This window comes from Natrix helvetica (assembly GCF_964273705.1).
Source record: "Natrix helvetica genome assembly, chromosome: 14".
NCBI lineage: Eukaryota > Metazoa > Chordata > Lepidosauria > Squamata > Natricidae > Natrix > Natrix helvetica.
The window spans coordinates 12837513-12863962 of record NC_138564.1 but is presented as its reverse complement, the minus strand read 5'-3'; the positions used below and the strand labels follow the sequence as shown (position 1 = coordinate 12863962).

General features: G+C 46.4%; 1 protein-coding gene across 3 annotated transcripts in view; it reads left to right on the top strand.

The window, feature by feature from the left end:
- Nucleotides 1-11986: 11986 nt before the first annotated feature.
- The window catches only part of ATP2A2 (ATPase sarcoplasmic/endoplasmic reticulum Ca2+ transporting 2), a 39387-nt gene continuing 24923 nt past the window's right edge, over nt 11987-26450 (top strand). For all 3 annotated transcript variants that reach the window (XR_014176481.1, XM_081966757.1, XM_081966756.1), the window contains exons 1-5: nt 11987-12601; nt 14122-14139; nt 14225-14307; nt 22186-22290; nt 24628-24766. Coding sequence is in view for 2 of the 3 variants with exons in the window: in XM_081966757.1 (XP_081822883.1) it covers nt 12484-12601; nt 14122-14139; nt 14225-14307; nt 22186-22290; nt 24628-24766 (463 nt within the window). In the remaining variant the exon portion in view is untranslated. The remainder of the gene's footprint in view (nt 12602-14121; nt 14140-14224; nt 14308-22185; nt 22291-24627; nt 24767-26450) is intronic.

Genomic DNA, 26450 nt, shown 5'->3' with positions numbered 1-26450 from the left:
CTTCCCTTCCGGAGAGATTCAGACAGCAAATATCACGTCCAACGTTTGCTCAGCACAGAGACACACACACACCCTGCCAGAGAGGGAGAACACAATACGATATGCTTGGAGACCCAGTTTGGCATCCTTCCGGCTTTCTTAATTCAATTAAAAAAAAACCCTGCCTTACAATGCTAGTGGATTTCAGCCCTTAAAAGCATCTGAAGAAGATGAGCCCTTCAGAAACTGGGCAAAGCTTCCGGCAGAGACTGAGTCACTCCTCCCTTCCCTGCCGTGTGTGTAGCGTCGTGGCACGAAAGAGGAGAACGAGGGCGATTTAATGGCTTGGGAGCCGAGATGCCTCCTTCTTTGAACCGGCTTTCTACCTCGGAGGCAAACCCCAGAAGTCGGAACGCTGCCAACTTTCCCCCAAGAAACAGAAGGTGTCTTTGCAGCAATCTGCTTGTTGAATGGCACCCACACGTTTCTTCATCCACGGAGGCAAAAACAAAAATGTATTCGGTGCCTTTCCTTCCTCTAAAACTCTTCGTCAGACAAGAAGGGCAGGAACGGCCCACCCACCCTCCTCTGGGGACTGGTGGGGGGGGGGAACGACAAATGCTGGTAGGGATAAAAGACAGGTCTGTGCACACTTCTGCCTTCTGCAACTAGGTTAAGTATAAGGTAAAGGTTCCCCTTTAAAGGTGCTAGTCGTTCCTGACTCTAGGGGGTGGTGCTCATCTCCGTTTCAAAGCCGAAGAGCCAGCACTGTCCGAAGACGTCTCCGTGGTCATGTGGCTGGCATGACTCAACGCCGAAGGTGCACGGAGCACTCTTCCCTTCCCACCAAAGGTGGCTCCTATTTTTCTACTTGCATTTTTACGTGCTTTCGAACTGCTAGGTTGGCAGAAGCTGGGGCAAGTCACGGGAGCTCACTCCTCACACTGGGGATTCGAACCATCGAACTGCCGACCTTTCTGATCGACAAGCTCAGCATCTTAGCCCCTGAGCCACCGTGTCTCTGTTACCTTTACCTTTAGGTCAAGTATGGGACCTTGCAAATTCCAGATACCCCTGTTTTCGGCAACCAAAATTGGCCAGATTTCTCCCTTCCCGTTGCAAAGACGTTCCGTATCCTTTCACCGGTCCTAAAATTGTCCTCCCTCTTCTGTTCCCAGATAATCCCGTTGCCTGCAGTTTGCTGACTTGCCTTTTAAGGTCTTTTGGATGTTTTCCTGTTTGGTTCTCATCTCTTCTGCAATCCCCAGTGCCCTCCCAAGGACAGGGAAGGAGGAGGGGGGGGAAGAGCCCACCACATCTGTCCCAATCCTTTAGATCAAAGTCCCCAATTAAAACAAAAAGAGAAGCAAACAAACCGTTTTCCGTGAAAAGAGGGGATTTGGGGGCAAAGCTAATGGAACATTCCCAGTGATACGGACTCTTTGCTGGGTTTCCTTGCAAAATGTGCTTTTGGGGCTATTTTGGGAAGGCTTCAAATTTTACTTAGCTGCTGGTGATGGTGTGTGTCTGTGTCTGTGTGTGTTGTGCAGTTCCTGGGCTAATAATGGCCCAGTATTCCAGACACCCAATTTATTGGACCCTACTGAATGTCACACAGAATTATTTCTTTTTCCCCTTATGTTTTATTTCTTTTATTTATATTACTTTCCATTTCCATCAAACAGCGTGTGCTCTGGGTGCAGTTATTTGAACAGTCACCATCCATTTGTTTGTTTGTTTTTTAAATAGGTTTTAATTTTTATTCTCTCATATATAGTTACAGGTATAGTTATTGTTCTTGTTTATCTTTATGAGTTTTGCATATTTGTTTTTCCATATAAAAGGTTAAAATATACATTCTGGGTTGCTTACCATCCAGTACACCTATTTTGTATTGTCACCAACCTATTTTTCCTTCTTTTCTCCCTTCTCTCTTCCTTCCTCCTCTCCTGTCCCTTCCCTTCTTCCCTCTCCCCTACTCCTCCCTTCCTCTTCCCTCTCCTACCCTCTCTCCTTCTCTTTATATCCCTTCCCCTTTCCTTCTTCCCTTGCCTGTCCCCTACTCTTCTCTTCCTCTTCCTGCCCTCTCTCCTTCTCTTTCTATCCCTTCCCTCCTTCCTCTCCTTTCCTCTTTCTTCCTTCTCTCCAATTTTCTCTCCTCTCCTCCTCTCTTCCTTTCCTTTCCTGTTATGGTGGTTATCTCTTTTCAACTCTGAATGGGTGTATTTTCGGGACGGCATTCCCGCACACCCTGTTGTAATTTTATGCATAATCCACATATTTGTTATCCTATTCATCACAATGATGTTAATAATATAACTATATATTCATATAATTGCGATAATACATCATCTTCATCGTCAAATTTTCCCCACGTTAACATTTCCTCTTTTTATATCTCCTCCTTCCTAACTTCGGTTTCTGTTGTCTCACCATTGATAAAATACATCCCACGTCGGGAAATATTCCTTTTCTTCTTTATCCTTAACAATAAGTGTTGGTCTTGTCCATTTCTGCGCATTCTAGTATTTCCTTAATTACAGCCTCATCTGACGGAGTCTCAAAAACAATTTCCTTTCGACATACAGGTGACAAGCACTTTCTGAGCAAAGACAGGAAAGGACTCCAAAATTGATGCCTGCTACTCTAGCTGTGTGTATTTGAAACAAAGGCACAAAAGAGGTAAATTTGTTGGTTCAAAACAATAGACTCAGGTCCTTCAACCAGGGCACGGATGGACTTCAACTCCCCAGCAAAGCTGGCTGGGGAATTCTAGGAATTGAAGTCCACAGGTTTTAAAAGTTGTCCAGGTCTAAAGGAAACACTGAAGATCAAACCAGGAATTGAGGCTTAATACTTTGCAAATAATCCTGCCAACAAAAGTGTGTATAGTCAAGGCTCTGGTTTTCCCAGTTGCAACAGATGGCTGTGAAGGTTGGACCCTAAGGAAGGCTGAGCACCAAAGAATGGAAGCCTTTGAGCTCTGGTGCTGGAGAAGACTCCTGCATTGAGTCCCTTGGACTGCAAGGCCATCCAACCGGTCAATCCTAGAGGAGATCAACCCTGACTGCTCTTTAGAAGGCCAGATCCTGAAGAGGGAACTCAAAAGACTTTGGCCACTTAATGAGAAGGAAGGACTCCCTGGAGAAGAGCCTCATGCTGGGAATGATGGAGGACAAAAGAAGAAGAAGGGGACGGCAGAGAAGGAGGTGGCTGGATGGAGTCACCGAAGCAGTAGGCGTGAGCTTGAATGGACTCCAGAGGATGGGAGAGGACAGGAAGGCCTGGAGGAACGTTGTCCATGGGGTCGCGATGGGTCGGACATGACTTCACAACTAACAACAACGATGCCAAAAAAACCTGGACCATTTGCAAGCATTGATTGAAGGGGGTTGTCAGAAAAGCGAACCCTCCCTCTTCCATCTCCATGCCCCCCTCCCGCCACATGACTTCATGGTGGACCCAAGTAACCTGCCCCAGGACAAAATGTCAAAGGATGAGCCAGTTAGAAGCCGTAAAGATTATTATTAGAGGACGGTGTTTTCTCTGAGTTGGACTTGCCACAGGGACAGCCGGCTCCGATCACCAGCCGCGGTGGCCAAGAGACCAAGCGGCCAGCTGGAGTATCTCCTTTCTCTTCAACGTTTTTTCTACCCCCCCTCCCCAATAGCTTAAATTCCCCCTGGAGGGGGGGGGTGCTGTGGGAGAAGACGCAGCGAAAGTATTGTATTCCTCTCCCTGCTCCAGTCCCGAAGCCAGAGGAACCCAACAAGGAGAAAAGGCCAAGCAGAGGCTATTATTACTCCAAGTCTCCAGTGGTTGGGGGGCCATGACAGGAGACCTCTCCCCTTGCCCTTTTGTTCTCCCACCTAAGGAAGCCACAAGGACGGACCTGGGGACTATTTATAACAGAATGAGCAAACCTGAAATATACGCCGGGACGCCAAGTCTGTTTCAGATGGCATGGGGCCAACGCAGATTTGAGTTTGGCTTGTTAAACAGGATGTGGGACCCAGGCCACTGAAGAGTCCAGAAGCAAATGGCGAGCAGATTTCACCACCTTGCAGACACGTAAGTGGGACGCGGCGGCTCAGTGGCTAAGACGCTTAGCTTGCCGATCAGAAAATTGGCAGTTTGGCGATTTGAATCCCAGCTTCTGCCAACCTAGTAGTTCGAAAGCACGTAAAAATGCAAGCACATACGTAGGTGCTGGTCGTTCCCGACTCTAGGGGGCGCTGCTCATCTCCGTTTCAAAGCCAAAGAGCCAATGCTTTCCAAAGACGTCTCTGTGGTCATGTGGCCGGCATGACTCAATGCCGAAGACGCATGGAACGCTGTTGCTTTCCCACCAAAGGGGGTCCCTATTTTTCTACTTGCATTTTTTACCTGCCTTCGAACGGCTAGGTGGGCAGAAGCTGGGACAAGTCACGGGAGCTCCCTCCGTTACACGGTGCTCGGGATTCGAACCGCGAACTGCTGACCCTTCTGATTGACAAGCTCATTCCCATTGTGGGATAAACAAGAACAACTTCTGGTGATTCCTTATAAAGCACACAATTGTCACCGCAAAGAGCATCTTCTCTACAAAACACTTAAACGTTTTTTTTCTTCCCGGCTTTAAGAGATGCCACGTTTTGTGGCAAGGTGGATTCCAAATCAGGTGCACAGAAATTCAACCCCCCCCCCCCACACTCCCAGGTCCCCACCACAGCAAAACGTGACCTGCTCGGAGTCCTCGCGTACGACGAGGTTTGGGATTTCCTGGTCACCCACGTCAAATCAGATCCAGGTTCCCATTGTGAAAGCAGGAAATCCTGACTGCCAGCGTTGAAGAGGACCGGGCAAATTATGGTTTACATTAGTCTCCGTATTGCTCCGGTATCATTTCCGTTCCTGGGTCAGGTCAGCCAGAGGGGTCCCAGGGCACACACGTGTCCCGAGGCCTTTGCAAAGCGAGACCTTCTCTGCTCTCCCCCACACAGATCCTCAAATCGTCCAGGTGGCTGAGGTCCCCAAAGATGCTTTTCGCAGAACGTTTTCTTCTCTTTTCTTGAAAATGTTTCGCTTCTCATTCAAGGAGCTTCTTCGGAAACGTTTTCAAGAAAGAAAGGGGGAAAAAAACCCTAAGAAAGTCCAGTTGACTTTTGAAAAGCACCTTTGGGGCCTCATCTTCGCCAAGACACTTCCTAAAATCCTCCAGGTTGGCAGGCTGGGTGATGGTCCTTGCCCCCAATTGGTTATTGTTCTGACCCAGGCTTCTCAAGAGCAGGAAGCAAACTCCTGGTCCCAACAAAAACCTCTTTTATTAATTGATTGTGAATTCTGCTCATTTCACCTCCATCAAAGTCTTTCAAGGGAGGATTTGCGGTCACAGACCTTCTCTGGCTTGGAGAGCTGCCAGGCCGATCTCTGCAGAACTTGGCCAGGAGTCTCGGAGAGTCACGAACCAATGAAGCGAACTAATGGTGGTCTGCAAGCTCCACTCCCCTGTCGCTCCTCTTTTATTCCCTCTGGGAGGGGACATTCATTGTCCATCTGTGGCCTTACTCCCAAGTCGACCCCTGTTCTTTAGCTCTTCCCTTCTCCTGGCAGCTCTGCGCACGCAGAGTGCTCGGCCACCACAGGTGCCCCCAACGTGAGTGATGTCTACACATTCGCACACTGGGAACAGGCTCCAGCTGTTCTTCTGCCTTACAGATCTCTGACTCCAAAGGCAGCTGGTAATTGTCGGACGGCCCCCTCTCTGCCTCCAACACAGAGCCCTTGTCCGAGCCCTCCCCAGACTCCAGGACTGGCCCATCTTCCTCCCCATCCTCCTCACTGTCCGAATCTGCTGCCACAAGAGTTATGGAGGCTTTGCTCCTTCTGCTCCTTGGCTGTTTTGTTGCAATGTGAAACGGGCTCTCCAATCCTATCTTCCTCCGGCTTCTGATAGGGAAAATCCCCGGTGGGATCCTTGCAAGGTTGGCATAGCTGTGCCATGAAGAGAGCCGAAAGCACGGGGTGACCGGCTTTGCACAGGGGGCAGCGCTTCCTAGGGGTTGCAAGGCGATGCCTTCCATTCCTCCCATCCTCCAATTGTCAGTTCCATATGCAAAGGGAGGGGAGATGCATGGCATGGAAGAGAGATGATGGAATTAGTTTTCAGGCAGCGGCCCAGCGCTCCAGAGGGACAGGAACGCAATCAACTGATTTTTCTTGATTGCCCTGACAGTTACGGTAATGGAATATTAAGAGCTTTGCATCGAATGATTTCCAAAACTGATCCCCCTCGTTCACCCATGCACAGCTGGGCTCTTTCGTTGGCTTTTGCTGCTCCCAATGTATTCTTTGCTTTCTTAGCATACTTTTAAGTAGCAAATACATATATATGTGTGTGTCTGGAAATTTTCAGCCTTAACTCTTTACTATGGTTTCCCCTCCTGTGACAGACATAAAAGTTAAAGGTTCCCTTCGCACATACGTGCCAGTCGTTCCTGACTCTAGGGGGCGGTGCTCATCTCCGTTTCAAAGCCAAAAGGCCAGCGCTGTCCGAAGATGTCTCCATGGTCATGTGGCCGGCATGACTCAATGGCAAAGGTGCATGGAACGCTGTTCCCTTCCCACCAAAGATGGTTCCTATTTTTCTACTTGCATTTTTTTACGTGCTTTCAAACTGCTAGGTTGGCAGAAGCTGGGACAAGTCACAGGAGCTCACTCCGTTACGCGGCGCTAGGGATTTGAACCGCTGAACTGCCGACCTTTCTGATCGACAAGCTCAGGGTCTTAGCCCCTGAGCAACCACATCCCACTGGGACAGACCTAGGATCTCGGAATTGCCCATGTAAAAACATTTCTGCTGGGTCTCTTTTTGCTGTGACCGGTTGAGAGGGACGCCTGAAGTATTTTGGCCGTCGGTCAACAGTTGGGCAAGCCCAGAAGAGGATCCTGTTCTTAATTTGGGTGCCTTGAATCTTCTCCCAGCCCACCCCTCACTGTCCACCTCCTGCCAGCTTAAATTTATTGCCCTAGAAAGCTCCCAGAAGGGACTGCCCGATGCAAACATTCAGCAAAGGAAGCGCCTAACCTTCTATCTCTGTCCGAGGGAAAACCTTCAAATATGTCACTTCTGGATGAACCCAACCTTTAGAACTCAATTAACAGCCTCGTTCATTTCAAGCTTGCTTTTCCATGGAATAATTTCACTTTTCAGCTTTGACAGGGCCCAGGGTGGAAGCTAGAATAGAATAAGGAAAGAAGGAGGTAGAATAGAATAGAAATAGAATAGGAGTAGAGTAGAATAGAATACGGATATAGAATAGAATAGTAGAGTAGAGTAGAATAGAATAGAATAAGGAAAGAAGGAGGTAGAATAGAATAGGAGTAGAGTAGAATAGAATAAGGAAAGAAGGAGGTAGAATATAATAGAAATAGAATAAGAGTAGAGTAGAATAGAATAGAATAGGGATATAGAATAGAATAGAAGAACAGAATAGAATACAAATAGGATGGCATAGAATAGAATAGAAGAAGAATAGAATAGGAATAGAACAGAAGAATAGAATAGAAATAGGATAGCATAGAATAGAATAACATAGAATAGAATAGAATAGAATCACAGAGTTGGAAGGGACCTTGGAGGTCTTCTAGTCCAACCCACTGCTTAGGCAGAAAGCCCTACATCAGGCAAATGGTTATCCAAGAGAAACGGGTAGAAATTAAAAAAGGATAAAAGCAAACTTCGTTTAAAAAAGCAAGCTAGCCAATTTGGCGGGGGGAGGAAAGCAGATTCCCATCTGGGTGAGCCCATCTTAGGCCTGCCCTGCAGGACCGGCGTTCCTTCCCACCCCCGTCTCCTGAAGCTCTCCGTCCGTCCGTCCGTCCGTCGGGAGCGCTTTCCCTCTGCCTGTTATGATTCTGCAGGTTTCGGGGTAAAACAGAACCAACGAATCTGAAAATATCCACCAGAGCCAGGAAACCGGCGGGTCTAAAATAGAAAGGGGGGATGGGGGAGGGGGTGCTGGAGGTCAGGACAATTTCTACAAGCACACAAATGCCTTTGACGTCGAAGGGAGCCCGGGAGAAGTCAGAGAGAAAACCAGGACAGGCAGCCTGGAAATAGTTTGCTCTGGGAGGGGGGTGGAGGGGCAGGCTGGCTCAGACATCCCTGGGCGGCCAGGACTGTTAGAAAACAAATCACGGTTTTTATTGTTATTATTATTATTGTTATTTTGAAGGCTGGAATCATTGGAATTCGTATGATGTTGTTAGAATCATAGGGCTAGGAGGGACTCTGGAGGTCATCCAGTCCAACCCCCTGCCGGAGCCAGAGAACCTATACAATTGGAGGCAAACGGCGTTCCATCTATTCTTTCTTTCTTTTTAAAAATAGCTTTTATTGAACATGTTCAAATTGTAAAAAAAAAAACACAAGTAAAGAAAGAGAAAAGGAAAAAATACAAAACATAAAAACACCAACAACACAACAATATAGTTTACGGCTTCCCGTATCAGCATATATATTCTGCTTCTGTAGTTTACTATTTGATTATTGCCTTCTCGTAGGTTTTAACACTTCTAATACTAAACTATATATTGTAATATCTTCTTACTTATTTCTTTTATATATATGTGTGTGTGTGTGTGTATGTATATGTATATGTAAATGTATTCGTGTTACGTGTTATTTGTATAGTAATATACATATATGTATACGTATATATATAATTTATTTACATTTATATTATGGATGTATGTTCCAGCATAACTATGGAACACCTTGAGCAATTTCAACCAAACTTGGTAATCAAATGACATACTCTCCGGAGAAAAATACTGTGTGGGGTAAGACACCCTTAACACCCCTCGGGGGGTGTGTTCTGTTTAGATGCAGCCTGTTGTACCTTAAAACGGCTTCTACTGAGCAGTGGAGTTGCCATGGTAATGGCTTCACAGTACTCCACAAGGGGGCTCCCTCGGGTAAGGGAGGAAAATCCAACATTAGAAATTTCTCTTAATTCTATGGGTGAGCTCCCACCCATTGCTTCTTGTCCTGCCCTCAGGTGCGACGGAGAATAAATGGATGCTTGCTTCCCCGTGGCTGCCCTCCAAGCTTTGGGAGACTGCTATCATGTCTGCCCTGAGCCTTCTCTTCGTTAGGGAGACACACAGCTAGTTCCCTTAGCCCTAAATTCAAACGTCCTGCTAAGCCTGGCTGACTGAAGTTCGGCGTCCCAAGGAGATGCATGTTCCACCTGAGCTGATAGTCCACGGGCTTCCTGGCATCATGTGGGTAGGCCTAGAACCTGGGCAGACGATCTGGTCCGTTCCCTTTCCCCAACAGCAGCTGATGGGCCTTCTGCTGTTGGAGAAGACCTCATAGGGCGCTTTTCCTGGTCTCCGTTGGTCCCATCAAGAAGGCCGATGAGCACCAAAACCAACCCAGACCTTCTCCTCTCACCCATCACCTCCTGCCCATCATCTGCCAAATGCACGACTTATCTAAGGGTTGGCAGCGAGAAGGGGACACGTTCCATGTTGTACAAGAACACAAGGAATCTGGACAAGAGAAAGGGGGACGTGGGACATAGTGGCTTAGCGTCTCCATGTACCCACCGTGTCCTACAAGGGGGCAGGCCTGCTCAGTATTTCAGCCACTGTCCCTGGGAAGGGACAGCAAAGTCTTTTCTGATGCTCAAATGACAGATCAACGCCTAATATCTTTGGGGCTATGAGAAGCATGGGAAAGTGCCAGTCAAACATCCAGGACGTTCGACCCACAACGCCCTTTCTATTCTTACTCCACGCTTCCTCCACCTCCCAAACGAGTAGCAAGATCGCCTCCATGTCAGTGGCTTTGTTTGCAGGCGGGGCCGCGTCGCAGTTGAACCAGTTTGAACCTGGCTGGATTGACATGTAAACACGTCACAGATGTCCGAATCTGTGTAAACTCCCTTTAAGCCGAGTCTGGCCTGGTCTGTTGTTGTTAGCTGCAAAGTTGTGTTCGAGCCATTGCGACCCCATGGACCACGTTCCTCCAGGCCTTCCTGTCCTCTCCCATCCTCTGGAGTCCATTGAAGCTCACGCCTGCTGCTTCGGTGACTCCATCCAGCCCCCTCCTTCTCTGCTGTCCCCTTCTTCTTTTGCCCTCAGTCTTTCCCAGCATGAGGCTCTTCTCCAGGGAGTCCTTCCTTCTCATTAAGTGGCAAAAGTACTTGAGTTTCCTCTTCAGGATCTGGCCTTCTAAAGAGCGGTCAGGGTTGATCTCCTCTAGGACTGACCGGTTGGATGGCCTTGCAGTCCAAGGGACTCAATGCAGGAGTCTCCTCCAGCACCAGAGGTCTGGGCTTCCATTAGATTTCCCCGAGATTTCGCAGCTGTGGCCGAAGAAGTCGTATCTCCCTGCCAAAACCAGGAGGACTCCTCTGAGGCGGCGTGGTGACCTCCTTTTCCACCAAGGTCCCACTTTGTATTCACGCCACCGTCCCTGCTCCTCCCGAGCGCCACTGAGCGTTGTATGTCTCGCGCCCTCCCATCCTAATTGTTGCTCCATTTCCAGAGACAATTCATCTCCCACACAACCCCAGCCTTCCCTGGTTTCCAGCTTTCCCGCTGACGAGCCAAAATCGCTGGTGAAAAGAAGCAAACGGACCGAGGAAAACCCTGGAGTTTCAAAGGCCTTTTTAATGTCTTTTTAGCGGAGCACGTCTCTCCTGGCTAAACTGCTGAGAAGTAAACGAGGGGGGATTTTTTTGGGGGGGGGGGATTCAAGCCTAGATATGTGTACCGGGCCTTTGGAATGCATCTCTACCCATCACCCACCCACCCCACCTCGCTGCTTTTTAAACCATCCCTGGAGGTTTTCACGAAGAGACTGGACAGATATTTGTCCCGAATGCTAGTATAGGGGGGAGATCCTGTTTGAGCTGGGGGTTGGACTAGATGACCTCCAAGGTCCCTTCAAACTGGTTATTCTGTTTCTATAAGTATCTGGGCACATTCGATTAATTTGGGTGCTCCACATCCCTGGAGGTTTTCAAGAAGAGTCCGGATAGCCACTTGTCCAGCAGGGTCTCCTGCTCGGACAGGGGGTTGGGCTAGATGACCTCCAAGGTCCTTTCCAACTCTGTTATTCTGCATTCTGTTCTCAGAGCACCCTTTATTCTATGTTCTATAATTCTCTGGGTGCCTGAAGATAAAATTATGATAAATTTCGGCGTTCCATCCCTGGAGGTTTTTAAGACGACACCCGGACAGCCGCTCTTGCAGCAGGGTTTCCTGTTTGTGCAGGGGGTCAGGCTAGGTGACCTCCAAGGTCCCTTCCAACTCTGTTATTCTGCATTCTGTTATCACTAGATAAATCCTGCTCCTGGATTTGCAAGGCCGGACAAACCACAACTGTCCGAACAAGCAAATTAAAAAGGTGCATGTGTGTATGTGAATTGAGCTGTTCAGGTTGACCCCATTGAGGCTAAACTGTCATTCTAGACTAGAATTAATATGGGTTATGCGGGTGGAAACCCCCATCAATTCCATTGCTTCCCCCAATAAACCCAGATCAATCAACCCAGCTTAATTTTTGCCTGCATTCAAACGTTACGAAAGGACGCGTGTTGGTTTTGAGAAACCGGCCCGACCCACGTGTCAGCCGCCGCTCCAGCCCAAGCCCCGCCCACCCCCGTCCGTTAAACGCTCCTCACTACTCGGCCGCCCACGCCTTTCGGAAAAAAAAAGCTCCTTTAAGGTTTGGGCGCCCGCCCGCCCTTTTAGGCTGTCTCGCCCGCCCGAGCGAGAGCGGGCGGGCAATTAGCATAACAAACCGCCGATCCACAAAACCAAACGCCGGCTCGGTCGCTCGGTCGGTTCGATTTCCTTTTGTCCTCTGTTTCTTTTTTTTGGGGGGGGGGGAGGGAAGGGTTCCTCTCCCCACTCCCTCCTCCCGCGGCGATTGGCGCAGGCTCCCGGCGGGGCGGGGCCGCATCCGGGTCCCCGTCGTGACGCGAGGGGCGGAGCGCGCGCCGCCCGTCCAATCGGCGTCGTCCACATGCCGCGGCCGCGAGAGGGGCAGCGGCGAGTCTCCTCGGATAAATTCTATTAGAGCAGCCGCTGCCGGTTCAGCCAGCGCCGGGCAGGGTAGCGACGCCAAGACGCGGGAGGGCCCAAGGCCGGCTTCTTCTTCTTCTTCTTCCTCAGCGGCTTCTTTTTTTTTTTTTTTACCTCAGGGCTGCCTTCGCCCCCCCTCCCCTCCCCCACAGGCGCCCCCCCTCTTTTCTGAGGCGACTGACGGCGCCCCCATTTTGACGACCTTCCCTCACGCGAGGAGAAACCGAGCCCCCCCCCTCGAGACCGAGAGGAAGAAGGAAAGAGCCGGGGTTGAGGGAGAGGGGGGGCAGCCCGAGGCGCCCCCCGTTTTATTTTTAACCCCCCTCCTCCCGCCGCCGCCGCTTTATTTATTTTATTTTTCCCGTTGCCGCCGGAGAGGAAGAGGAAGGGGGGGCCTTCGCCGCCGCTCCGCCCTCCCCCGCCATGGAGAACGGGCACACCAAGACGGTGGAGGAAGTGCTGGGCCACTTCGGGGTGAACGAGAGCACCGGGCTCAGCCTGGAGCAGGTCAAGAAGCAGAAGGAGCGGTGGGGAGCCAACGGTAGGCGTGGGCGGCGGCCCCCTCCTCTTCACCCCCTCACCCCAATCTTCTCCATCCCCTCCTCACCTTCCTCTTCCTCCTCTTGGCGATCGCCCCCCCCCCCATTCATCTCTCCTGAATCCCCCCCTCCTCACATTCATATTCAGCCCCCCTGAATCCATATCTGTCCCCTTCCTCCTCTTGGCAAACCCCCCCTCTATTCCCCCCTCCCCCCATCTATTATGACCCTGGGCTGGATGGTCACCCCCCCCCTCTCCACCAACCCCATATTCCTTTTTATATTCATATTAACCCCCCTGAATCCTTATCTATCCCCTTCCTCCTCTTGGCAATCACCAACCCCCCCTCCTGTCTACCCCCTTCCCCACCCATCTATCCTGACCCTGGATGATTAACCCCCACCCCATATTTCCCATTACATTCAGGTTCGCCCTTGAATCCATATCTATCCCCTTCCTCTTCTTAGCAATCATCTCCCCCATCTATTCCCCCCCTCCCCCCCATCTGTCCTGGGCTGGATTATCACCCATATTCCTTATCGCATTCAGGTTAAATTGATTCCATATCCATCCAGACCCTCCTCCGTTCAGGAAGATGGAGATCACACACACCTTATATCAACCCCCCCCCCTCCCCATATCTATCCATCTATCCCTACTCTCCGCCCGGGAATATGGAAACCACCCCCTCCTACCCCAATGCCTCTCTTGGCATCTGTAGCCTGGCAGGAGGGGGAAAAAGGGGGGGGGGTAGAAAGAGAAGAAGATGGCTGACTTGGCCATCGACCTCGTGTATTCCCTTCAGCTGCCGGCCCGGGCTGTGCAACGTGGAAACCGGCAGGGCACCTTCCTGAGAAAGAGAGAAAGCCTCCAAATTTCCTGGGGGGTGGGGGGGAAAGCAGGGGTCTCCTCTCCTCCCCCTCTCTCCTCCCTTCCCCCCTCCCTCGATTTCTTCTTCCTTTTTGGCTCGATTTGACCTTTGTTTTCTCGCCTTTCCTGCCTGGCTCTGTTGCTTGGACTTTCTCTCCTTGTCAAAAGCCACCAGCTCTGGGATTGCAAGATGGGAAGGTGGGGGGTGGGAGGCAGGCTCTACCCTAATGGATATGGGAAGATTAAAAAAAAAAAACCCTCGCCCCTCTCTTTCCTCTTTCTTTGGAGGAGTGAATGGGGAATGGTGGAAAGCATGGAGCTGCATTAGGAACCACAGGGAAGAGCAGTGATGACTTGGCTGGATTGCTAACCCTTCTGAGAGCGAGAGCTGGATGCCGAAATGTTCTTGACGTAAAATGCAGGGAAGCCTGCACCCGCCCGCCTCTCTCTCTGTCTCGTGGAAGGAAGCCTAATTAACTATTGCATTGCTCATCCCCTTAGAACATCTCTTCCTTTGGCCCAGGAGCCTTTAAAAGCCGAAAAGCTCTTTGATCTAGCTCAGGCACCTTTACATTTCTAACAATGGTTGTCTTTGATTTTTCTCCCCCCTCCCGCTTGACGTGGTTCCTGCGACTCTTTGGCGTTTTGAAGAACTACCATCTGAAGAAGGTAAGCCGGTATCTGTAGCCTTGTTTTACCACCCACCCCCCTTTTCTCTGCTCGATGACTGAAGTCTGAATTTTTTTCTTGGCAGGAAAAACTTTACTTGAGCTGGTGATCGAACAGTTTGAAGATTTATTAGTTAGAATTTTGTTGCTGGCAGCATGTATATCTTTTGTAAGTATCTTCCTTGTTTTGAACGGATGGCTTTTATCTTCATGGACACGCAGGGTTGCTGGATTGCTAGTGATAGTTAGAAAATGATTTTTGGGGTATCCTTATTCTGTCTTGTCATTGGCTTGAAATAAATGCTTTCCTTTTGCAGCAGGATTCAGTAGCTTGCACCCCAGAATCTTGAGTAGTTTTTGTAACAAATACAATGGCAGGGAAATGATGGGATGAGAACACACAGCAGTCTAAGCCAGGCATACTTGAATATTGTGAATAGACATGACTGTCTCTGTATTTGAAATAGGTTCTTGCCTTTTAACCTTGGCCCCAGCCAGAAGGTGAACTGCTATAGGGTGGCTGATTATTTTTTAGGCTGGTGGTTGATTGTTATGAAACTCACCGAGACTGCTGGAAGTCTTTTTTTGGATGCAGTGCAAACTGTAAATAGAATTTGTATGGGGGGGAATATGCCAGTTGCCTTCTCTTGCTGATAATAGCAAGGTGACAGTTGTTGCTCTTGACAGTGACAAGAATGATGACAGCAATGATGGCACCATTGTTGACCAAATTTGGTCACTGACCTTTGGGAAGCCTCTGGTAAAGTAAACTCTTTGCTCCCTGGGCAGAATAGGGTAGGATGAGGGCTGTGAAATCGAGTCGGAATGTTAAAATAATGTGTAAAAGGATAGGGTCATGTTGCCAGGTGCCAAGTATGCGTTTGGAGATGGCCGCGAAAAAAATGCATTGTAAGTGGGATACAACAGGGTGAGCTTTGCAAAGTATCTCCCTTCCTAGACTGTCCTTCAAGGTTGCGTTATGACCAACAGTGTGCAACCTTGGCAACCTTAAGATCTGTGGACTTCAACTCCCAGAATTCCCCAGCCAGCTGTCTGGGGAATTCTGGGAGTTGCAGTCCACAGGTCTTAAAGTTGCTAAAATTGGACACCTCTGATTTAGACATAGATTATCGGAGTGTTACGTTCTCAGGATGCTACTCTCGAATAGATTTTGAGGGCCCCTGGAAACTCTTGTGAAAAGAGAAGCTTCAGATATCCAGATTGGCTTGTAGAAGTTGTCTGTGTAACTCCTGTCCTCAGTTCTAATTCAGAGGTTATTGATACACAGGGTAGTTTTCTGTGTCTCTGTCCTTAGAGACCTTAAAACAATGAAACTAATCGGTGTACTCTTGACTTAACTAGAGTGTAGAACCAGGAATCTGATGTAAAAACACACAAGGGAAAGAAGGATCACCTCCTTGAACCATCAGAGTGTATAGTTGCTGATTTTGAGTCAGTGAGAGTTTCCAGTTTCATGCTATTGATTCATCCAGCTGGGAGAGTAGATTCTTTTGTGTTTTTTTGCATAGATTTTCTTCTCTGCAGCAACAAGTCATTTGTCATTGTGTGTCAGCTTTTTCTTGGTGACTTTGGGATGAATGAATGTTTAATCGACAAGTAGCTGCTGGTGCATAATGAGATCTACTTATGGTTGCCCTAGGTGTGGTAGACTGCTAGGTTGCCCATTCACTTTCTGTCATTTAAAATGATATATAAACTGTTGAGTCCTAGATTTGTCCCACAAGTCTCTATTCAGGAGAGAAATATATGTAGAATGCTGGTTTTGCAGTTAATCGGTTAAAATAACTTCTTTATTATGGTAGACTTTTTGCAGGAAAATTGTTGGTGCATCAAAAGCTTCAAGGTTTCCTCCTCACTCTAAAATTCTACACAGAACAATGAGATCTGGCAATTTATACACACACAAAAATACCGGTCTTAAAGATGATTTGACATTCCCAGCCCAGAACACTGCTCTTGTTAGTTACCATGGCATGAATTAGCCTGGAGAACGATTTCCAAAACATTTTCTGTATAGTAGCGAGTATCTCTTTGTGGCCTGTTGAGCTATTTCTGAGTTTAATTGAAAGAGTTGTTAATTTTACAGCAGTAAATAACCTTCCATTCTTTGCGATCCTTTCATTCCTTTACTTTTAATAGTTATCATTACAATCTTGGGTTAAATTTGACCTATTTGTATTAGGTTGTTCCATGTTTATCCACTGTTAAGTTGTACAGTGCTCCCAAACTTAATATCCTTCTGCTTCCTCACTTTTTCCTTGAGCTTGGGTTTTGATGACAAAACAAACTTTGATTCTCAGCAGGCATGCTGGTACCCACAGCCCACTGTCCTTGCTTTCATGTGCCTCCTGTTTTACTGACAATGATGCCTTAATGAAATTCTCTGATTTGCTGCTGTTGTAACAAAGGATCCCCCCCCCCCCTCTTGATTTTATGGTGTCTTAGAAGAGCAATGGGCTAGAGATTCCTATGCAGGAATATTGCTAAATTAAACCATGATTGGAGACGTCCTGATTTGAGAATACTTTTTCCTGGCAAAACGGGACAACTAGTAACCTCAGTCATAATAAGTCAAAATTCTGAAATGATGTCTGAAGCATCCCATTTCATGCTGAAAGAATTGTGGAAACAACGTACTGAAACTCCCTAGTTGCTGCCTTCTTGGCGATTTCTAACGAGCACAACAGTCACATGCCCCCAAAAGTGACCCCTTGCTAAGCTATTCTGAATTATAAAATTGTGGTTGTCTGTGTATGACCATATGACTCAGACTTCCCTCCTTCTGAGGTGGGTAAAATGAGGACCCGGATTGTTGGGAGGAATATGTTGACTCTCTAAACCACTTAAAGCAGCATATAAGTCTAAGTGCCTTTGCTATATGCCAGTAGAAGATGTTCAGCTGACTCCCAGTGTTGGGAAGACCTTACCTTGTTTTAGATTTTGCAGTTTTGTGGGTGCAGAGGGAAGGACGAGTCATTAATGGAACAAAAATGGCTTTCTTCTTCTAAGTGTGTTGGTTGAATCCGCAAGGCCAATCCCTACAATTGTTCTTCTGAGGCCGAGGAATAACAGATGCAACCGAGATAAGTTTCACTTATTGGAATATGAGGGATCATCTTACTCGTCTAACAGAAATAAAGTCGAATAAGCGTTACTTCACGCTAAGCATCCAGACACACCACGTTCCACCTTTGGCATTATCTCTTTTCTCTGGGCTGATATTCAATCACCCCCTTTGTAGCAGCTCCTGCTTGTGACTCCAGCCATGTCCGTAGCAGGACAAGAGGTTGGCAAGAGCGCATTCAAGTGAAACCTTTTCCCAGAGAGCTGGGCAGAGAGGGGTTTTAACCTGAATCGGAGAAAACATCCAGCTAATCAGGTATATAATGTTATATACCAAGTAGTGAAACTAAGTTCAGAGTTTTTCTGCTGAGAATGAATTTAAAGAAGAAAAAGATTGTGGACCCTTCAGAGAACTGTTTCTCAACCTTGGGCGTTTTAAAATGCGTGGATTTCAACTCCCAGAATTCAGCCATGCTGGCTGGGGAATTCTGGGAATTGAAGTCCATGCATCTTAAAACGCCCAAGGTTGAGCAAGGTTACTTCAAAGGAAATTGCAATGGGCTGGGAAAGAAGCAGAAACCCAATTGCACAACATTAACTGATGCCTTATTTTTCCTGTACATTTCAACTAAATCTTTGATTGTAAAGACCTAAACCTCAGTATAAAAGCCCAAGAGGAAATATTAGTCTGGGTCTGTAAAAGTTGCTCCTTGCATAAAAAGATAATTTTTGTTGTGTTCCCTAGCAACTGGTGTGCATGTTCCCATCAATCTTGCCTTCAAAAGGCATGATTATTTCATTCCCTTAATTTATTCCCTGCCTTTTAAGCCCCCCCCTCCCCGCCTAAAAAAAAAACCCCTGAGGAATGGCTGCTGATATTCCCCATCAGTAAAACTAAAGGAGAAATGTACCAGCCTTTCAGCAATTTCAATAAAAGATTTGAGCTTCTTGTGCCCTTGAGTGAGTTCAGACAAGCGATAAAATAGCCCATTAAACCCATTTTTTAGCCTAATGCTATTCCAGAACGTGAGAATTTAGATACTTGTGCTGTTAGACAAGCTCCGTTATAATGGATTCCCTCCCCTCCCGCTGCAATGGAAAAAATTGCAGACCTCTTAGAATTTGCATCATCTTTAAATGGTGCGTAGCCTTGGTGGTTTTCTTTATTTCAAATATGTCTCTATATCTAATAGTTTGGCATCATAGCAAATAGTTCCCACCATTTCCTTCTCTTTAACAGCTTTATCTTTCTCCAACACTTGTTAGGGAGAGTTGAGTCATAAAAAACATGGGGATAACTTAGACGGATGCCTGGCAATTACCCCTGAAGGATTTATATGGAATAATTTGTCAGGATTATTTATTCTAGGAAATATTTCTCTTGTTTTAATTTAAGTGAAATATGGGCAAAGTCGGTAAGCTCCTGAGGGAGCCAGATGGTCCTGCAGGGAATATGAAAAAGAGGACAATGTTAACATTTAATAAGCTCCTCCGAATTCATCAAACGGACCAAAACAAGCCGAGATGGAATAGAGAAAAACGAACTTTAATGACTCCTTTAATGAAAAGAAAGAAGAACAGATGTTCCTCTTGCCTTTTGTTAAATGCCATTAGACATTATGTCTCTCTGTAGACTGCATAACAGCATTTAGTCCCTTAATATTACCTATAGACTTAAGTACTGCAAGGTAACTCAAAATTAGATCAAGTGCTTAAAGGTGGCTTCATTGAGCTCTGTAGCTTTTTTTCAGGATTGTAACTCTTTGCATGTTTACCTGGGAAGACCTCTGCCTTTACTTGTAAGGAGAGGGCGGACAAGCAATACTTACGAGGCACATGAAAAACTCAAAAATGTAGCTCAGTGTGGAAGTTCAGGCAAAGGAAATTGCTCAGGGGAGGTCATTGTCCTTGAAAATGCTGGCTCCAAGTCCAGTGTGGTGTTAGATCAGTATGGCAGCTTGGCACATTTGCCGTTAAAGCCGAAAATCGGTGCTGCTGGTATCCTGAAAAATTCACTTGTAACTTAGGTTTACAGTATATATAGAACCTGGAGCTTCCCGGTCCTGAAATATGTTGGCCTACCTAATGACACGGTATCCTGATGCATGATTGTCATCTCAAAAATCGAGCGATATCCCTCCCCTTCGCCAAATGCTTTGTAGACTCGGCTGCTAAATTGCTTTGACCTTTTTACGTAGCCAGTAACCAACACTGGAAAGCAAAGCCTCCATTGTGTTCATTTCAGCTCCTGGATCGCCTAGTCTTCCCCATCTCAAAGCGACAGAGTTAGATAAGCCCAGTCCGTGTGCTTTGCACTGGGAAGCAAAAAGGGTCTTCCTGAACCCAAAAATCAAAAGGAAAACATGCATACGATTTACCTCTGGTATCTATTGCCAGCACGGAGCGTGAGGTAAAAGAGAAAAATCGGTTGTCCCAATGTTGTATATTCAGGAGCTAATATTGAATACCTGCATCAAAGCTTCATTATTGGAGTTTCATCTCAAGGGGAGTAAATGACAGTTGCTGCACCCATTTTTTTACAGGACCTGGGAGTCAAATTTTGGGAGTTTAAATTTGCCCAGAGGGCTCTTCTCTTGTTTCCAGTCTGGGTCAAGACAGGACAGCTGATTTCTAAAAGGTTCAGGACTTGCCTTTTGCTTGGCTCTGAGAGGATCTGTGTCCTCAGTGCAAATTTCGAAATTGCGTTTTACGTTGCAGCCCCAGTAAGAAAAAACAACCCCTGGTGTTTCCATTAACACATTTTGCAGAAGTATAACCTTATGTTTACTTTGGACTTGGTGCGCTTCGTAAATCCTACAAGGAAGGGACCTCGTAGGTCATCTAGTCTAATTCCCCCACTCAAGAGTTATGGTTCATTGCGTTGTATGAATTCATCCAGCTTTATGGTGAACCAGGGCACCGTCTACCATTTTATCAAACAGAAAAACCAGATATTTTCTCCCGTTTTACCACTTTTTTATTTGGCCATCCAGCCTCTCTAGGCTTTATACTCTTTTCCCAATTTCCCTCATCTGGAAACCCACCGCAACGCCCCTTTAGCGGTAGAGAAGCTGTTCTGAATCTCGCGCTCCCCCCCCCCCCGTTGCTTCTTTTGTTGCCTCCTTTCTTTAAAAGAGATCTGAACAATGACTTGCTGCTGAATGACTTCCAAAGACCGATTTCAGCATTCTTCAAGTCAGTTGCTCTGTACTTCCTGTTGCTCAATATATCCCACATAATATTAGCCCTTTTCTTCGTGAATCATTGCAGCCTTTGATGCAAGCTACCAAGTCACTTTCTGTTACTCATAAGGCCTAAATTGGCATTTTGCGAGGCAATTTTGGTCATCACCCCATGTACCTTTTTCAGTAACATGATCCTTGGAATTAGAAAGTTCGGTGTGTGTGTGTGTGAAAGAATACATGGCATATACATTCTTTTTCTTAACAGTTAAATTCCTAATGCTGAGTAACTCTGACGGTTGGGGGAAAATTCCAGAATTTTTAGCTAGTACAAAAAACCTGAGGTATAGGACTTCCAAAGTCCTTTGATCAGTGCTTTGTTCTAAGAGGAACATGTTTAACTTCTTTTTTGAGTTTTGGGAACAATCATTTTACGAAGCCGTAATGGAGCTTGTGGAAATATTGACATGCTGTCAGGACAATGAGTTATCTTCAGAGAGGTGTCCCAGATTTTAAGGACGTCTTCCAGAGTGTCTTAACATTGTCTTCTGAGATATATTTTAGGATGAGTTCCAAGATATCCAAATCCTCATTAAAGCTGGCTTGCTTACGGCTTAGACTGCTGTGTGTCCTCAGCCAATGGCTTCATACAAACTGCATCCCGGTTAAGTAATCCATTAATTGGTGTGATGGGTAGTTCTTAATTAAAATTAACAACCTTTTTGTTGGAAATCAGGGAAGAATGAAAGCTAATTTTGAGTCCTGTTGTGGGAGAATCCCACAGTAATGGTTTCAGGGATCCTTTAGCCTTAAATATTAATTTTCTCCGGCTTTAGATGTAGTTCACTCTTGATCCGGGGGACAGTGAAGCCGCTGTTACTAGAAAACGATGGGATCAGATATTGGATTAAGCCATTAGTTACTACAAGTAAGCTTTCTTGAGCCAAGTCTAGTTGGCTGGAATAGCATACCATCAAATGATGGTTTCCTGGATGATCCCAAGCAAAGGACTTGGTGGCTTAGCACATGTTGCGAACCAGACAAAAACCGCTTCCCCACCCCTAGATCTTGATGAGCCTTGAAAGGGAACAGAATCCTTTGCCATCAGGAGCACTCAAGATCTCGGAAGCCAGCCAGCCTGAAGTCCAAATAGAAAGGAGGTCTTCGAATAGAAGGCTCTTGGCTCCTGGAAATGGTGCTGGGGTGAGCAGCAGACCATAACGATAAGAGCCCGATGGACAGATCAAATCTGTCTGCCATTCAGTTCTTGGCAAGCTGACCAAGCATAAAAACGCTAGCGGAGAATTTGCCCTCTGTTAAAGAAGCCTATGCTTTTACCTTTAAGTCACTCTCACGCAGGTTGTGTCTCCTGCTTTTGAAGAGGAGCTCCTTAGATTGCCACCTAGGTTCTCCTTAGGAAGGGATGATTTATTAACGAGGAATGCCGTGGTGATGTTCCTGTCTGCTTATTCTAACCCAAATGGGATTTATTTGCAGTGTTAATTTGTTTTGAAAACAAAAAGTGAGGGGCCTAATCTGATCTGCAAATTAGTTTGAAAGCAGCGAGCTACTTGAAAAGCACAGGTGAGGCAATTACTTCCTGGTAATCGAATTGGCTCCTCAGGTGCGCTCAAGTGAGTCAGCGGACATTTTGGAATTACGCAATTGAGCTGGGAAATCACCCATGGAATAAAACGCAGGGCGAAAATTCAAGTTGACGCGCAGAAAATGCCACCAAATCCTCCCCGTAACTTCACCGAGTTTTCTAATCTTTCTTGCAGGTGTTGGCTTGGTTTGAAGAAGGAGAAGAAACAGTCACAGCCTTTGTAGAACCTTTTGTAATCTTACTCATATTAGTTGCTAATGCAATTGTGGGTGTGTGGCAGGTAAGCAGAGACGTGCTTGGAAAAATTGAAAAGCCGTTGCAACATGTGTGCTGTTTCAACAAGTTGCTTTAAGTTGCTTAGAGCCACCATTATCGTATTTACTAAGAAAGTTGAAAGCGGAGGCTAGCTCTGAAATTAGGTTAAACCTTTTTCATTCTTAGAAAGTTGCTGGATATTGTAAAGATAAGACAGGATCCAAATAACCGTGCATCTAATGCAGTCCAGCAAAGAGACTTTGGACTTTTTAATGCTTAACCATCAGTTGTATCTTTCCTTAGTAAAGCAGTGGTGAGTTCCACTCTCTGCCACTCTCTAGAGCAGGACTCTAGAATGTCATTAATAGAAATTAAGGTTGTGTGGATTAGATTATAGGTTAAATCTGTGGAAAACTGAAGAGCCACCAAACATTTTAATTTATTTGGTGAATATTCTGTCTATCCAGTAAACGACAGCCTATGCAATTTACCCAAGCCACTGCAGCCACCAAAATATATCCTCCTATTAGGACACAGCCCATGTTTGCCTTCTATTCCTACTCAGTTTTTCCATGAGAAAATATCAAAACAAGTTACCAGGGTAATGTATCAGAGCAGCATTTCTCAACCTTGGCAAGTGTAAGACATGTGGACTTCAATTCCCAGAATTCCCCAGCCTGCAGCCTGGGTTGACCTCTGCTTTCCCTTACATGAGGGCAGGTGGATGTGGCTTGCTGCCAACAGTAACTTGGGCTCTTGTTTTGTGCGACATAACAGTTCAGTCCTGTGGTTGAGTCCTTCCACTAGGTTATACAGTACTGAATATTAATAGCTTGCTTCCTAGATGCGAGTGACATTTCTGGCATGAATATACCCTGTTTGTTCTCCCCTTTTCATCTTGGTCATATGAGAAAGCCATAATTTGCCCCATAATTCATCTTTCATAGCAGGGTATTGTTTCCATAGGAACTGGAGGGTGCCAACTAAGGTGGCATGGGAGCACAACAGAGAGGAAGTTTTAAAATGATGAAAATAATAAATATTTTTTTTAAAAAATGAAGCCCAGTACTGCCCATTAAATTAACAATTTAGAATTTAGAGGGATTTAATTTACAGTTGATGCATTGGAATAGCTGAAAGTTGAAAGGCTTTCCCGTTAGATGTACGTCTATTAAAAAAGACAAATTGTTGCCTCCCCACCCCAGTACTGATATGAAGACCGCTTTTTAAAACCAAGAAAAATTCTTGGAGCTGACTGAAGAATTCTTCCGGCACTCAGATGAAAATGTAGCTGTTATGATAGAACAAATGCTATAAAAAGCTTTAATATTCACTAATCATCTGTCTGCTAACGTTGGTGACAGTTTAATGTTTCTTGCTTCTGAAAATGAACGGAGTGACTTAAAAATGTATTTCTTAGCTTGAAAAGCAAGAGATGCAATTACCCTCCTTAGTCTTTATCTTCTGTTTCAAGAGGTCTGTGACAAGCGAAATACCTGCGAACACACATTCCTTTTACATGGACATATTTCCCACTTAATTTGGGTTCCACATCTCCAAGTGCCACCACAAAAACCATGGGCAGATGTTTGGCTGCTGGCCTTTTCATGACAAACTCATAATTTAGCAAGGTTTTAGCAGTAAGGCACAGTTGCATTGACTCAGAAGCCCTTGGGCTCTTTCTAAAAAAAAAAAAAAAGAAATGTTCCTGAGGCATTGCAAAGGTTTTGGTTTAAAAATCCCAGCCCTGCCACCGTATTGTGTTGATAGCAGGCACTTTGTTAGCAAGTCAGGAGTGTGAAATGTGTTGAAGTTGTGGGAACAGTTGTCTTCCCCCCCCCCCCCCCCCTTATTTTGGCCTCTCAATTGGAACAATGAACACACACTGCCCAAGAGGACCAAATGCTGCAGGGAGAGAAAGTATGAAGGAACTTAATTACCCAGTTGTAACTCTTCGAGTTGTCAAATTTATCAGTTACCCATTTAGTCAAGAAGTACACTTTGGATCTGAGTTATTTTAAGAGAGATAAGCATCCGCAGTTAAAAGGGATCCTGGCTGTTGGGTTATCTCCTTTTTGGCTTTGTGCACACCAAAAAATTGTGCATTTAGACTGTGCATTTGACAGTGAAATTTTGCAGGCTACTCCTTTAGCTTAACTGCAGCAGCAATACAATGCCTCTGTTTCTACCAACGGATGATCCTAGATTATTTATTAAACGACAAATTTGGAGGCCAGCTGCTCAGTGAAAATTTGTCTGTCTGCTGTCTGTCTGTCTATCTATCTATCTATCTATCTATCTATCTATCTATCTATCTATCTATCTATCTATCATAACCCCTGCTGTTGATCATGCGTTTTAGGAGCGAAATGCTGAAAATGCCATTGAAGCTCTTAAGGAATATGAACCTGAAATGGGAAAAGTTTATCGACAAGACAGAAAAAGTGTACAAAGGATAAAAGCAAGAGACCTCGTCCCCGGCGATATCGTGGAAGTAGCTGGTGAGAACTTTTATTTACTACCTAATAATGGATTCTCAAAATGCCTTTTTTTTGTATGTGTGGGTGTTTTTGTGTGTCGCTTCCATGTTTTGAGCCTGAATTAGTTCTTGACGTGCCTTTAACTCTTAGAAAGCAAGCAGAAGAAATCAAAAGCTGGGTTTTGGCTGTATAGGATTCCCTTCTTTTAGGGTAACCCCTTTCTTCCACGTTTAAGTGTCTACGGAGATTCTCAAGCACCCGTGTCATGGTTGTCCCCCAAAGGTGCTTTTTCCAAAACGCAACTGGACATTCTTGCTGTTGTTTTCTTGAAAACATTTCCCTTCTCACCCAGGAGGTTTCTTTGGTTCTTCAGTTCCGAACTTGAAGTATTGTATTGATGAGTTACATCAGGGCTCTCTAAACTTGGTGACTTGGCAAGGCTGGCTGAGGAATTCTGGGAATTGAAGTCCACAGATCTCACGTTGCCGAGTTTGGAGGCTCCTGAGTTACATGATCCCCATGCTAAGCTCGTGCCCTTAAGAGGGCCTGGCCCCTGTTTATTGTTCCTCCATATGGCTTGTATCATCAGCGGGCTCTTTTTCCCCTCAGTACAGAAAAATACCCCAGACGGGCTCCTCCTTCCATTTCGCCAAACTTGTTTGACTCCAGAAGGTTTCACAGTGGCCTTTTCAGCTCTTCTGTGTAGGCTTCGGAGCGGTCCGGGGAGGAGACCACCGGCCCCCTCGGTGCTCTGCTACCCCTGGAGGCCTGATACGCCCTCTCATTTCCTCCTCCCTCTCCCAGCCCATCCAAGTGGCTGCCTTGGATGTGGCCGGCTGCCAATGCCATGGTCACATGGCACATCTTGTGTGTAGCGCAGTTGGAGAGCACCAGTTGTGTCACCTTAAAAAAAAACAAAAAAACGAAGCATCCGGGAAAAAAAGGAGCTGATGGAAAGCGGTGACAACTTCTAGAAAAAGCAGGCTCTAGATTAAAGGATGGGGTTTCTTCCCCAGGGCAGGAGAAGGCCTAAAGCAGACTTTAAGACTTGTGGACTTCAACTCCCAGAATTCTCCAGGCAGCTATGCAGGCTGGAGAATTCTGGGAGTTGAAGTCCACAAGTCTTAAAAGTTGCCAAGTTCCTGCCTTCTAGCTAAGAAAGGTGGACTTAAACCTTTTGTGTCTGCTCCATCTTGCAGTGACCAGATCGGTTCCCTGCAGGACGCCCGTCCGCATAGCCACGGACGCAGGGCATAGCTCTCCCAGGGAACAGACAGCGTGTTCCATAGCTGATGTCAAGACTCCCGAGGTGTGAAAGACGGTGGGCATGCCTCTGTCATAAGCCTAAGCGCGTTGGATGGCCTTTGACATGGCGCCTGCCAGCAGAGGACCATATACGGAAGCAGCAGAGCCCTTGGTCGGGGGATGCGTATCTGATGGTGGATTTTAGGCAGCCTGCCAGGGACATTTGCGTGTCCACACAAAAGCTCCGGGCTATTGACCAGCATAAAAGAAACCAGGTGGCCACCATCTTTCCCCCCTAAGGTCAGTGGGGCCAAACGGCCAGAGAGGGTTTCTACAGGGAGCAGAGAGGCTGACCCTATAAGGCAGGGGTCTCCAACCTTGACAACTTTAAGACTTGTGGACTTCAACTCCCAGAGTTCCTCAGCCAGCCTGAGGAATTCTGGGAGTTGAAGTCCACAAG